At 38.6% G+C, this 15,740-nt stretch overlaps 1 protein-coding gene across 1 annotated transcript in view; it reads right to left on the minus strand.

The window, feature by feature from the left end:
* Positions 1 to 2,963: 2,963 nt before the first annotated feature.
* LOC124261515 (uncharacterized protein DDB_G0290301-like) overlaps positions 2,964 to 15,740 on the minus strand; it is a 44,727-nt gene continuing 31,950 nt past the window's right edge. The window contains exons 11-20 of the mRNA XM_046695835.1: positions 13,878 to 14,077; positions 12,562 to 13,223; positions 12,002 to 12,165; positions 11,076 to 11,152; positions 9,862 to 9,995; positions 8,472 to 8,563; positions 7,639 to 7,772; positions 7,117 to 7,298; positions 5,766 to 5,838; positions 2,964 to 4,750 (exon numbers count right to left, since the gene is read on the minus strand). Coding sequence (XP_046551791.1) covers positions 4,595 to 4,750; positions 5,766 to 5,838; positions 7,117 to 7,298; positions 7,639 to 7,772; positions 8,472 to 8,563; positions 9,862 to 9,995; positions 11,076 to 11,152; positions 12,002 to 12,165; positions 12,562 to 13,223; positions 13,878 to 14,077 — 1,874 coding nt within the window. The 3' untranslated portion in view covers positions 2,964 to 4,594. The remainder of the gene's footprint in view (positions 4,751 to 5,765; positions 5,839 to 7,116; positions 7,299 to 7,638; positions 7,773 to 8,471; positions 8,564 to 9,861; positions 9,996 to 11,075; positions 11,153 to 12,001; positions 12,166 to 12,561; positions 13,224 to 13,877; positions 14,078 to 15,740) is intronic.

Raw genomic sequence — 15,740 nt, forward strand, 5'->3', positions numbered from 1 at the left:
TGTCTTAGGTACCAGATACTGATATACAATTAGAATTTGTCTCATGGTGTTTCAGGTCAAGCAGAAATATTGTAACAAGATTACATATTGGTTACTTCCAGATTTGAAGTACTTCATTTCAGCCGCTGACTGCAAACTTACAAAGCACTACATATGATATTAACATATTTAAATAAATAACACTTATATTGGATTTCAGTGCCCTTGAACCAAATCAAAGACACCAAATATCAGTAGGTAAGAGTGAGACTGTATACAGCAAGGATATGGATCAAAATACAGTTTCTCTCATATATCTCAAGACAGTGAGTGAATAGTGTTTAACATTAATTCATCTCCACTTCTTAGACTGGGACAATACAATAATCATAACTCTGTGAAAACCTTCCCAATTAAACACTTATAAGTGTTAAGTAAAGATGCTCAAGAACTCCAGCACAGACTAAGCCTGTACACTGCACACTTGTATTCCGAACATGCCAAAGGAAGACTAAGAAAGATGCCATTTTGAGTATGTATGACAAATAAAGACTAATAGTGGTAGAAAGCCATTTAAAATCATTAAATGTCTTTCTTTCACATAGAGAATTCTTTCTCATTATTACTCATTGTCATTAGGGTGCAATGGTGGATCAGTCATTAAAGGCACTGCAGAGTTGCATCCCTTTGGCACACCAGAAACCTGTGATTGTAGACTATAAACCTGATTTGCCCTGATTATTTTTCTAGGTTTGTTAGCACCATATCTGTGTTTTTAGGATTCACCAAAGTGGTAAAGTCCTGGGCCTAGACTTTTGAAGCTCTCTTAGAGCTAAGATAGTCGTAAGTGCCATACATTAACATTAACTTACGACTATCTTAGCGCTAAAAGAGCTCAGAAAATCTAGACCCAGACACCTGCATCAATTTGGGCTATCCTCCCACATTAAGCTGACCTACTGTGACCTAGCTGGACTACTGTTATAGAGGCGATGTTAAACCAACTCACACACAGGCATGACAGATTAGCGCCAGTAATTTGACAGAATCTGGTGTTATTTAGCTTTTTTGTGTAGCATATTAAATTGGAAAACCTCAAAAAGAGGAACATGGACACTTTGGGGACAAGCGTTAACATTACAGAATTTGACCTCTTGTTGGGTTGTATTTATAATTGTCATATTCTAGCTGTTATACCACCTTACACCCATGACAACAGAGCATTGCACACTATATACAACAAACCTGGCTTTATAACCTATACTACTGGAAAACCCAGTTAACTTAATTTGACATTTCATCATATCCTATTTCATGAATAACTGTCAACACAAATGGCTATGTTGTCTCAAATCATGAGAAAATTGGAAGACAACTGTTATGTAGACAAAGGCAGATGACACAGTCAAGACACTGCTAGAGTAGCCTTTATAAGGACCTACTGCCAGCCAACTGACTGTATACACTCAGGGCTGATTGAAGAACACAAGAAAGGGTTATTCGATGTTAATATATTTTATACAACTATCATTGTTGTTTTTAAAGTTGGTTTCAGTGACTGCTGCAACCTAGAATCATTTTGATGTTAGGAATGTTAGGTCAAAGGCTTTATCATTCAGTTCATCTACATAAGTTCCTTTTCCTGATGTCAGCAAAGGACTTGTATCGAAGTTCTGAACTGAACATCTGATCCCAAGAGTACAAAGACATAACCATACATAACTAGCAAATGTTCATGACGTCCTGGTTGAAACAGGCTTAATGATTGCGCTATGAGTAACATCAAGTGATGAGGAGATGCAATGCTACATGAAGTACAGCCAGTGTGAGATGTGCCCCGTACACTGACTAGGTAGCACACAGGGTGTAATGGTTCACCATTGACAGGTCAAGTATCGGTACAAAATAAAGGTGAGGTTAGGTGAAATTGAGTTTAACGTCGTGCTTGAGAATATTTCTCTCATATGACGAGGTACAAAATAAAGTATTCATTAGCATCCCACATAAAACACTATGCACCATTATTGTAAAATGCTATCATCTGCATGTATATACACTGTGTTATTGGCTGGTTCAAATCTGCTGGATATGGTTTAACCGGGGCTGCTAGTATTTATTTACTTGATGATGGAAATAGGAATGTCAAATGCAAATTTTTATGGGTTTTTTTTTCACATTGTGCATGCATGTGTATATGCATGCATGCATGTGCATGTGTGTGTGTGTGTGTGTGTGTGTGTGTGTACGTGCATGCGTGCATACATACGTACGTATGTTACAACTGTATTGCAATAGAGTGTCCAGCATCACAGTAAGCACTCCCATAGCAAAGCATAAAGCATATCAGTACAACATAGCAACATACATGATACGGTGTAAGAAGACAATTCTGTTGTCATCAGACGATGGTTGCTTTAATGAAAATGACAGAATATTGCTATTGACAACCATGACCATTTGTACAATGCAGTTAGTATGCAGTAACCTCTACACATCCATTTCCCTTTGTTAGTTGTTTAACATGCACTCAGCAATATTCCAGCTATGAGAGGGGCGGTGGGGTAGCCTCGTGGCCAAAGCGTTCGCTCGTCATACCGAAGACCCGGGTTCGATTCCCAAACAGCTGTACAAGGTGTGAAGCCCATTTCAGGTGCCCCCCTCCGTGATATTGCTGGAATATTGTTAAAAGCGGCATAAAACCATACTCACTCGCTCCAGCTATATGATAGGGTCCTTTGTTAGTAATCACATCCGTTAATATCCAACATGAATTCATTAGATGAATGTTCATTTTAGTGGATGAAAACAAATTCTAACAGTTGGTGTCCTTTATTATGAGCATGTTCGTTAGTCACAATGCTCATCTCCTAGATAATCACTGTACCACTGTCATGTACCGATTCCTATTACTTCATTTCTCTCAAAGTTTAAGTGACTCAAACATGATGAAATTTACTCTCTTCAATCTTCTTATCCTTTTTCTGTTTAAGTACAGCCTCAGTTACAGAATGAGTCACACATTAGCATTAGTTTTCAAGTTTATCTTGTTACTATATTGGCATAATCAACAGAAGTTATTCAACATAGAGTCATAGAACCAAATAACCATATTTCCTAGCTTCTCAGATCATGTGTGTGCCTGTATAAAGATTTGACCCAAACAGTAGTTTATGATGTTTATGAGAAATAAAACATATTTGATAAAATATATCATATACGTGTGTTTACTTGTAAGGTTTAGTGAGCAGCATCACCATCATCCAAAAAGTGTGTTATTAAGGTCATAATGAAAAAAAAAGATTTTAAATAAACATGATAAACTCACTCAGTGGAATAAATATACAATTCAATATACAAGTAATAACAAAACTTTAAAATAAATATCCAGATAAAACAAGTAAAAAATGGTGCCCATACACCCATCAGCTGTCCGTGCATCAGATCAGGTTAGAAATCCCACCTGTGAATGCAGGTTTTCCCCGGGGTAGTCATAGTAACAGCAAACTCTGGTAAAATGATCAAAGATTTACAGTCCTTGTCTAGAATACTTTCACTTAACTACTACAATTTCACTGTGTTGACAAAACACTCAGTAAACTGTGATATGATCCTTAGTGGCTGTTGCATCACAAGAGTGTTTACTTCTCCAGCAACTGTCATTGTATCGAGTGGCAAACGCTGCCCATGATCACCTTGCTGATTACAGTTCCTCGGAGGGCTTTGACACATGTACATATCTTCTGTAGTTACTATAACATCTGACCAGTCAAGACAATGGGGACATCTTGGCTGTCGAAAATCCCACACATGAAGCTCTGTAAGTGATTATGGTTCATGCAGATTCCCCATTTCTGGTGTCCCCGCCATGATGTTGCTGGAATATTGCTAAAAGCGGCGTAAAACCAAACTCAGTCAGTCAGTCAGTCATGCAGATTCAACCATATTCCAGCAATACAATGGTGGGGTAAATAAATGGGCTCATTTACACATATTGAACCCTTGAGGGGAATCAAACCCAGACCTTATGCATGAGAAGCAAATGCCTTCACCACTAGGCTATCCTGTTAGGTTTGAAAGCAAGAGTGTCTTTATCAGATTCACGAGATTTAAGATGCCCCACTTTACGGCACCCAATTCTAGCATAAGTCTCAACATAGCATCTGGTTACACATAGAACAATGATACATTGTAATTACCAGATAATATGATAATCACTCACAAGTAGACTGATAAGCACCTTCACATTGAAGACTGCAGAAAACCAAGGTAAGGTTCAAATCAAGATCTACATACTGGCTTGAACCATGTCACTCTTTAACCTTCATTACCATCTACATCATGGTCAGCAACACAAATATGTTTGTACAGATTGTAGAGGGAACCAATCATGATCTCTTCATTTCCATTCTGAAGCTTCCAGAGTGTACTGTAGTGTATATGTGAGAGAGCTTCAGGAATTCATCACAATCTGTATCTCTCAACAACACTGACAGTAACCACTTCTCACGCTTGGTGGGCAGGAGTGTTTACTCTGGGGTTCCTCCTAGGTTCCTCCTTCTCCGGCTGACGCTCTATAGACATTTCACACCACGTCTTGAACCATCATTAAAATCTCCTAGTCTTCATCAGACCAGTAGTAGTCCTTTTCTTCTTCATCCATATCTTCTTCTTCCTCCACCTCTTCAAACAGATTTGTAAGGGTGGTGTTATTTCTGAACAGTGACTTGGTAGGGCCTGTCTTCTCAGCACCGCTGGCTCGGGGCGTTTGATTCTGTGGGGTACACAAAACCTAATTATTATATAACAGAATATTTCTGTACAAACAGCTGTTCTCAGAATAACATGGCAAAACATTTTGGAGAAGTCCCACAGAAACACTGAACAGGTTAACAAATCAAGCAGTGTTTGTACGCATATGTGGCCATGCCTATGTCAGAGATGCCAACCCTGAATCTAAGGAAAACGGAAGGTGCGAGTTGGGGGTGAGCTCGTGGTCGACTCTGCCATTTTTTGTCACTTTCATACGGACTATGATATGCATTCAGAAAAACTTTGTGAAATTTCATCTTCAATAACACGCAATATACACAACCGACACCCAAAGGCTCACACCCTTAGCTTCTGAATGCTTTTACCAGTGTTCACTCAAATAAATCACCGGTGACTTACGAAATTGTATACCGTAAAAATAAATTCAGAATTTTTTCTCAAAAATCAGAGTTTTATAAAGAGGAATCGGACAGCAGATTTTGTATTTGAAAATCGGAGTACCTCCGCCAAGATCGGAGTGGTTGACATCTCTCTGCTGTGTGCATGTGTTTCATATACCAGGCATGGAATCAACAATTACCATGTTTCAATATCATTTGCTATGATGTACTGACAACCAATGCATCAAACCAATAAACATTTGCTCCCCGAGCAGACACTACATCCACCTGACCAAGGAAGCAGTTCTAAGTGTGACATAATTTAAAGAAGCTTATATCTGTGATAGCAATGATCCCATTCCACAAGTGCTGTTTGCATCAAGACCATAATTTCTCCTATACTTTAACAAAGACTTCTGACTGTCGCTGCGTTAAGATTGCTTTGTGGAAGGTACCAGGTGTCAAGCAGAGACTGGTGTAGGACCACAATGTGAATCTTGGAATTGAAATCTCGCATATCAGATACTTTAATGTGACAGACCTAGAAACACAAGCTGCAGTGCCTGAGACTGTGGCCATGCTGCTGATATTCAAGACATACAACCATTAGAGTGTTAAGTAAAACAGAGCAGTCACCTTAGAATCCTTTCCTCTGTTCTGTCTCCCTCCTTTCCGTTGATTCTGTGCAATGACTTGATCTGCCATTTTTCTGAAATAACGAAACATCACATAAGACTGAATTGCAGACAGCTGGACCAATTGTTATTTACACCTACACAATGTACCTTAAGACAACCAAACTATTGCCAAGTCAACCATAGACATTGCTCATACAGTCAAACAATCCTTTGGTCAGGATTTCATGTGCTACCCAGATGACTATCAAAACATCCATAACAAGTGTTTGCCACTGATATGGCAATGTCCCCCGCCGCTAAAGAATGGAATATCTATATTTACTACTTTTTATTTTTTGGTCACATACAAGATGCCTGAAATGACTGGTGTCTGCATAATCACCCAATGTTGGCTGTCAACATAATTGAAAACATTGGGTGCAATGTTTTATGAGACATCACGTTTAAATAAGTTTGAAAAGCGGTCAAAGTGTCGTGGTGACCTTGAAGATAAGGTCAAGGTCACCCAAATAAACCAGCGTCTGCGTAATCCCCTGAAGTAGGCTGTCACCAAATATGAAGACATTGGGTACAACAGTCCATGAGATATCGCTTTAACAAGATTTAAAAGTGTGCTAAGTGTCGTGGTGACCTTGAAAATAAGATCAAGGTTGACCAAATCGACTGGTGTCTGCGTAATCCCCCAATGTAGACTGTCACCAAATTAGAAGACACTGGGTACAACAGCCCATGAGATATCGCGTTAACAAGAGTTAGAAAAGTGGTCAAAGTGTCATGGTGACCTTGAAGATAAGGTCAAGGTCACCCAAATAAACTGGTGTCTGCGCAATCCCCTTATTACAAGAGTTAGAAAAGTGGTCAAAGTAACAAGAATTGGGACATACGTACGGATGCCGCTGAATACACAGTAGTCCCCGTTCCGGCAGAAAAGAAGAGATATTAGTTCCTGCTACCTTTTAAGAACGATCTAAGAAACATTTAAATGTCGTCAGAATGACCTAAATCAATCCATCAAACAACATTGTAAACTGTTTCTTAGCTTTTGGGGACCTTAGGAGTTCAATCATCATCAAAAACAATATCATGAGTGGGTGAGTGAGTTTGGTTTTACGCCCCTTTTAGCAATATTCCATCAAGTTCACGGCGGGGGACACCGGAAATAGGTTTCACACATTGTACCCATGTGGAGAATCAAACCCGCATCTTGGGCATGACGAGCGAACGCTTTAACCACTAGGCTACACAACATCATGACTTTAGCATAGCATGTTTATATACTGGGGACTGTTCTCGTCACCAGGGTTCTACTGTACACAGAAGCCGGATGCTGACACCTGGAAATAGCTCACCTGTTGAGAGGGTTCAGCCATGGGGTAGTGACAGCCTTTGCACTACTAGTGGGTGTCTTGTGGGAGAAGCGGGAGCCTTGAGTAACGATAGGTGTCTTGTGTCGAATACCTGGAGTCGGCATATACTCAGATTCAAAATCAAGCTCTTCTTCCTCTGTGAGTGTGAACTTCTGTGGCAGTGACTGTGAACAGAGAGGTCACACATCAGCATCTGGTTACAGGTAATCATGAATTTCTCACACTATGTTGAAACTAAAAATTCTTATAAATGTACATCAGGAACAGGTATGCTGAATTAGCTGACCTCAGTAACTTGCTGATGACTATTTCATTTAGGTCGAAATATAATTTGCTTGAGGAATTTTCTAAAAGTTGGAATCCTTCCCATAATAACCTCAAGTGCTTTAATATTCACCAGTTCCAAAAAACATATGGTCCAGTCTTCCATGGTCTTTATTAAATACAATTTTAATGAGCATGATAACTAGTCACAAATCAACGAGTCCTGAAGGTTATCCTCACCTTCTTCTGAGTGCCTGTTTTTAGAGGTGTGGCATCGAAGATGTCATCCTCCACTCCTTTGTTATGTTTGTTGTAGACCTCCCGTAGCTGCTCCTTGCGTTTCATGGTGCCCCGCCCTGCAGTCACTCCGGCAACTGGAAGGAGGAGTCAGTGAGTGAGTATGGTTTTACGCACTGTTAGCAATATTCCAGTAATATCATGTCAGGGAACACCAGAAATGGGCTTCACACATTGTGCCCATGTAGGGAATCAAACCCGGGTCTTCAGTGTGATGAGCGAACGCTTTAACCACTAGGTTACCTCACCACCCCACTGGAAGCAGTAACAGCCCTATAGTCACATCTATGTCTCAAAAACATCATACATCCCTATTAGGGTTGATGGATAACAAACCATAGCTGCAGGTACTAGTGGCCACTTTTGCTTAATTCCACGGATGTTTTCATATCAGTAATATATTGTCAGTACTCAAAGAAGAAATATAACATATGTTACATTTGACCACTTTGTTAATGGCATTGTGTAATCAAAGATATATGACCCTCCATTTCTGAATAAGAGATCTTTTGTTTCTGAAAAAATGCCCTTTATGTTTCAAAGGTTTTCACTTGACCTGGCACCTTGCACAGAACAAAAAAACAGTTATAAGATTTTCATACATCAAGTATTCAAGATCTTTTAACGAAGATTGTCTTGTACAACTGAACCCAGCATGGATGAAATCAATCTCATATTCAGATTTTATTAGTTTCACACAGAGACAATATTAACACAATTCTCTGCATAATAATGAACCTTTTGTCCTGCTACAGTGGTAAAAGAACTGCACGTACTATTGTGTGAGTTGGATTTAGTTTTGCTCTTGCTCGTCTTCACACTGGCTACTGTCTCCTCTTCCTCTTCCTCCTGTCTGCCCAGGCGGCTCCTGACAACAACATGCACGTCTTACATAAGCTGAAGCTGTAGGTCTGAGTCAGACTCAGTGCTGCTTGGCTCATGTCAGGGACTGATTTGCTTCATCTTTCAATGGTATTTAGAAACTCAGAGACTTGTCAAACAAGAGATTCAAATTATGCTTTAGACTCTTGAAAAACAATTGCCAACTATAGTCTGTTTGCAGTGAAAACGTACCGATGAATTTCACTTTAAACAAAAAAGTAAATCAAATAAAGTGAAATTAAGATTGCGAATCCTCATAATTTTACCTTGCCAATTAAACATATAAATTTCAGAATTTTATTCAACTTAGGAAAAAAGTTGTTTAACAGACGATCATAGATTCAAATCACTATTATTGGTTTGTATTACAAGGGAGTAAATGCAGTAATTGGAACAGTGATACAAATGCACGTGCAGTACATGATGAGCGTTAACTTAGACCAACCCTACTTCTTCTCGGTGTTTCATTTAATGTGCATACCCCCTTGTAATACAAACCAACAATAGCGATTTGAAACTATGATCGTTTGTTAAACAACTTTTATCCTAAGTTGAATAAAATTCTGAGATTTAAATGTTCAATTGGCAAGGTAAAATCATGAGGATTCGTACTTCTAATTTCACTTTATTTGATTTACGTTTTTGTTTAAAGTGAAATTCATGGGTACGTTTTCACTGCAAACAGACTATATATAAAAATTGTTGCAAGATCCCCACTAGAATATGAAATGGTCTTTTCCTAACATAGTAAACAAATGACATTAACTCCTCTGTTAAACTGTTACCTCTGTAACTTGATCTATGATTATACACATAGAGGATGCTAAACGACCTTGGTATGGTATACGAAATGGCATTTCACAGAAGCAAGTCTAGTATTCTGTTATTACTCTCCAACATAAAATGACAAGAACTGCATACAGTGTGATGACTCTCAGCTTTCTGCGAGTCAAGCAAGGTCCAATACCATTGTGACCGAGGTATTAGTATTGTGACGTCATAACTGTACACCATTATGACATCATATGTCTAGCGGTATTTCACTAGTGTAATACTGCCATAAAAATATTACACTGCAGTATCTGCCATGGGCCAGTGCTAAATTGTCTTTATCCAATATGTCCCCCAATAGAAAGCCTGGTAAGGTCATGACAGGAAGCCCTGAGTCTACTACACTAATACCAGCTTATGAAAGCATACTTCTGTACTGACTGATCACAATACAGGTATTGTTGAAAACTGTTGCAATGCCCTAAAATGAGCATAATATTCCCAGCTTCATACTTATTGAGAGCTTTTTCCATTCTGAGACTTTGAATGTCCTTCACAATGGGGGTTTTATGCGGAGCTCCTGGAGTGGGAAGGCATTCTTCGTCAAAGGTCAAGGTTTCCTCTGCTGTCAGATTGAATGTCTTACTCTGAAATGATAGACAGTTGTTACCATGGCTATGTATTTTGTAGAAGCTTCATCACCATTTTCCCAACAAATAAACTGTAATAGCCTGTGCATTGTCAACTAGTTAGTGAGAAAATTGAAGTGAGTGAGTGCGTGCGAGAGTGAGTAACTTTTGACGACGCTTTTAGCAATATTCCAGCAATATCACGGCTGGGGGACACCAGAAATGGGCTTCACATATTGAATCCATGTTGGGAATCGAACCCAGGTCTTCGGCATGACGAGCGAATACTTGAACCACTAGGCTACCCTACTGCCCCTACAGAATTGATACGATCAGTATAAGTGAAGGCTACTGACACTGCAGTATACAATATTTATGGGGTATCAGTGTGGCCTGTGAATTATCTTTATTTCCTGCCAAGCAAAGCAGTGGTTGATAGCCTTGATTCACAGAGAACGACACAATGATCCACTATTAGTCAAGTCACACATTGCAACCATCCATCCACAGCTCTTTGGACACAAGGGACCTTTTCTGCCTCTCAATCTCAAATGATGCCATCGAAAGAGTAAACCACAATGACAGTGACACTACTTTACCTTGACGTCTGCTTTGCTCTGTAAAATGTTTACAGAAATCAGTTTCAACAAAATCAAAGATAAACTCCAATATATTTCCCTTCGTGAATTTCTGACAAATGCAGAGAATTCACTGAACTGAACTTTCTGATGGTATCAATATGATCATATTCAAAATGATTTTATTAAGTACTATTTGCTTTCTTACAAATAGCCTCAGTAGTATCATGTGGTCAATGGTACACAGACTAAACCGGTGATAAACAGAGGTGACACATTAGGTCTTTTCAATCCTGTTAATCCTGGTATGGTTGTCCTCACAAAGAAGGCATTTGTGTCTCAAAACTCTAAGAAAGGATACTGAACACAAACTGTCGCAAAAACAAACATATCAGCTTTTAAAGAATATTAACTAGCACTTTAACAATGAGCAAGCCAGCACCCATTCAAGTGATCCATGAAAGAGAAACACACAGTTCAACATGGTAGACACCCAGCTATAAAAGACGGATAACTCTACCTTTTTGTTGTTGCTTGGTCTAAATGGAGTTGCCTTGAAAAAGTCATCATCTTCTGTTTCTGTATAGTTGGCCTTTCCTGTAGAAGAAAGAAGACAAGTGAGTGTTGTTTTTCAGCACAAGTTTGAGCACTATGATAGTCAGTGTGTGAAATAGTCACTGGCCTGTGGCTAGTAAATATCCAGTCAGACCAGTAAATCTCCACAGTCAATGGTCCGACTGGCTAGTGATTTTCATGGGGTCATTTTGTAAATACATCACTCTCTCCGACTTGCCAAGTTATAATACACTTTTAAATCATGCATGATCATGGCTTGATAAAAATGTTTATCATATTAGCAGCTTAATGGGGAAACCCCTGTCTACATTCAAATTTCGGGCAAGTGAAGTATTTTGTGGGCTAGTAACTTTTAGGCATGTCTATGTTAGCTCACAGATTATGGGGTGATATTGACATCACCGGCTACCTGTGAAGATCTTGGGTTTTGTTTTTGTTTGTTTGTTGTTTAATGCTGCACTGAGCAAATAATCCAGCTATATGGCAGCGGTTTGTAAATAATCAAGTCTGGACCACACAATCCAGTGTGAGGCAAGTCATCGAGCCTGACCACCCGACCCCTCTTAACACAAGCATGGGCTGAAGACCAATTCTAAGCCGGATCTTCACGGGTTACAACTGTTTATGAGAAACCTATCCTGGTTGAAAGAAGTGACTAACGGGATTGGGTGTCAGGCTCCTTAGTTTCGTTGATGTATATCACTGGATCTGCATAGATTGAAGCCCAAGATGTCATGCACAGGATTTTCTGGTCCGGACATTAATATTTACAGACTGTTGCATATAGTTGAAATATTGTTAGATGCAATGTAAAACAACCAACAAAAAATTACTGTATCACAATCAGGATATTGCAAACCATCTGCCTACCTTTCTTGGACCTAGGTTTGGACTTTGTTTTGGGTTCTGGCTTAGAGGCTGTGTTTGGTGAGTTTTCATAATATATGCGACATTCATCCATTGTCCTTGTCTCAACAGATTCTGCAATAACTTCCCAGAAGTAAGGATGTTCTTCTCTCGTCCGCTCTATAGCTCTGTCAACATAAATCAAGGTGTTGAGGGCAAGACATGGCCAAGGCCTGGTACAGGTGATTGTTTTTTACTCCAACAGAAAAACATTGCTTCAAGGTAGAATTTTCACTGAGCTCCCTCATACTAAAAAATAATTTTAAATACTAAACATGGAGGTAAGGTGAAATGGGGTTTAAGGTCTGTGAAGATTACTGCACTTATATAGTGACATGTGTTTGCGTTATATACCCCACAGAGACACAGAATTACAACTAAAGCTTGTATTTCAGTAAGTAACAGGCATTATACAAAGCATGTCAAAACCACACAATGCTTTTTAATGTGTCTGTAGATACTATTGCAAGACTATTTAGTGATGCTGGCTGAATCGTACACTTTCCTGCTGACATGTAACTCACCTGTAAAGTCTCATTATTTCCGATTTCCCCCATTCAGTTGATGCTTTTGATGCTGCCTTTTTAGAACTGGCCTTTTTCTTGTTGGGAACACTTTTCTTAGTTTTAGTCTCACTTGTGATTGACTCTGCTTCAGATTCATCTATTTTTTTTTGCACCCTCCGAGCTTTCTTTATTCCAATATCATCACTATCTGAAGATGGCTCAGTGCTTTTTCGCTTCCTTGAAACTTTTGCCTTCGAGCTTTTTGAAATTAATGTTTGAGATTTTGATTGACTATTTGAGTCCTTATCAGAAATTATGGCCTCTTCTTCACTTGATGATGTTTCTTGTACATCTAAAATTCGCCGTCTACTTCGGACCGGATTTTTGTTATGTTTGTCCTTTTTCTCACGCACAGCAGTCCTAGATTCCTTATTTGTAATATTTTCTTTCATTAAAGTCACAGGAACAACAGGGATCATATCAAGCTTGCTCTGTCTTCGAGTGTCATTTTTCCTCTTGTCATAACAAGTTTCACGACGGTCTTTAGGCAGAGCTCGGTCAGATCTGGCCTTCTCAATAATACCAAGGACCTGTGACTGAATATTTGCACTCTGACTTTGTGGAGTAGACATAGTGCTTGTATTTACAGTTATATACTTTCTACAGTGTTGTGAGCGAGTCTGAAAGAAAAAGTGCACTTTGAAATATTCTGCACTGTACATCATAAGTAGAATATGGCTTTTAACAGCCTTATGATCTATTGTCAAAGATACATTTTGACTGAAATTATAATTTATCATGAGGCCAGACCAATTTTATTTCTTGTTTTACGGATTCGCCAGTCGTATTTTTTTAAGAATAAGAAAAAAAATGAAAATCAATTTTCCCCGCTCAAAAAATATATTCCTCATGTTCTTATTGGCCAAAAATGTAAACCTACATAAAAAACTCTTTTTGATTGTTTTTTTGCCCATATAAACTCCAAAAAGTGCCAAAAATAAAATACTTTTAGTATTTAAAAGGAAAAATATTTTGATTAGTGATTTTTATTTTTTTCCCTCCGGCCTTTAGGTTTTCTGAGGACAAAAATCCGTAAAACAAGAAAAAAAATTGGTCTGGTCTTATACTGTTGCAAAAGGTGGTGTGTTTTTTTTATTGTTTCATGCCTATTTGATGACTCAGGAGCCAGAGACATGAGACTAGCTTTTCTCATTGATGACATTTTATTAAACTGTGAAATGTCTCAAGGTGTTCAATCATGTCAATACTAAATACAAAAATGAACAAATTCAGCTATGTAATTATAATCTAACCTGTCAAAATATACTTCATACCTTGTATTCTGAATAATTCTTCTTCATATGGGTTTCAGCATGTGGAGTGCCCCGTGATATTGCAATGATATTACCCTGCACATCATATGATCGTCGCTGACCCATCCACCAGGCAAGCCGCGGCAGAACTTGTCTTCCACTACGAGTCTGAGGCAGTTTCTCTAGATCAACCCTCTGTCCTGAAGGTGTGCACAATGTTTCTGAAACAAAAGCATACACCGTATATGATGATAAGCTGAATTTTGAGGACCAAAAAGTAGCCGTCTGCAGAAAGGGGGTCGGCTTATCTATGGGTTACACTTTCGTCAAACTTATTATTCTCATGGTTAGAAAACATGATAGTATCACTTCAAGCAAATGAACAAGAGAAAATGACTTTTGTTAGTAAAGACATCAAATTTTCAGTTGAAGATCACTAGACAAGATTATTTACTTTTTCAGTTCTAATTTGTATTTGTTAGGCACTGCATTATATACAGAGAATAAGATTATGTATTTGTCCCGTAAACAGAGCCGGAAATAGCAATCAGCTGTTCACACGCTTCCCTGCGATCTACCAGTGATTTAGATTAAACATACCCAATAATATAACAGAAAGAGATTCTGAGTCAGTGAGCGGGAAAAATATTATCTGAACTATTATTAGTACGTTTTCGGACGGCATACGTTTAAAGAATGAATATACTTTTGTTTTTTTGTACTCTTTTAACCATTACATATGAAAGACGTGTGGTTAGTCTTAAGCAGAACACCAAATTCATTCTTAAAACACTTGTGGTTAATTAATACCGAGCGATTAAAAGTTGCCAAAAGTTGTCTGCTTCACTCTCGCCCGCCACAGAGAGGTTACGTAACTCCTATGCCAGAGCACCGGAAGTGACAATATGTGAGGAAGGATTTTCAGTTAGTTGTATATAAAGTGTGTGACAAGCTCGTCATTTTGCTGCTTTCACGACAAGGAAGACATGCCAAATAGTTGCGTTGCCGCCAATTGCTCCCAGGGGTGGGTGATGGTGTCACCATGCACATATTTCCACCGGACCCCGCAGTTCGTGCTAAATGGGTTATGTTTGTGAGTGCGAAGCGAGCGTTGTTGAAGCCTGGAACGATATCTTACTTGTGTTCAGATCACTTCATGGAAGTTAGCATGTTATAGGTGGCGTTGTGGAAAGCCTGGAACGATATCTTACTTGTGTTCAGATCACTTCATGGAAGTTACTCAAAAATCAAAACTACAAATAGTACTGCAAGTTTGTAGTAAAATATGCACATGATTAATGAACCAAAAGGAATTTGCATGACACAACTTGTAACATAGCGATTTCTTCCTGGCAAAGCGAGGTTGTTTAGTTTAAGTCACACATAATATTATCAAGTAGTATTATATTGACACCCACCATCCGCTTGGCTTAAAAAGAGAGAATGGTCACATGACTGTTATGTCATAAGGTATGTCATACAAAATCCTATTGGTCATCAATCAGATACATATTTTACTACCAGTAAAAATTAGTTTTGATTTTTGTAATTAAATATCGAGGTAAAACACAGAAAAGGATCAAACCTAAATAGCATTTTAGTCTTAGAAAGTCTGAAAAATCCTACACTGTTGGGATACTTTATTACAATCAGACAAGAAGTACCGGGGATTCTTTCAAATAACGGCATCTGATGGGCATCCACCCTTCCTAATGTCCCACTGCGATTTTGACAGAATCGTCTATGAAAACAAGTTGTAACTCGGAAGCTAGGCAAAGCAGGTGACAAGATTAAATGACAGTAGATTGTGAAAACATAAAGCTTTCATATTTCACAACAATTGTCACAATTTCAGGTTTAGATAAACCAGTAAACAAGATAATC

The sequence above is a fragment of the Haliotis rubra genome, unplaced genomic scaffold (assembly GCF_003918875.1).
Source record: "Haliotis rubra isolate DU_JTF1 unplaced genomic scaffold, ASM391887v1 Scf80, whole genome shotgun sequence".
Taxonomy (NCBI): Eukaryota; Metazoa; Mollusca; class Gastropoda; order Lepetellida; family Haliotidae; genus Haliotis; species Haliotis rubra.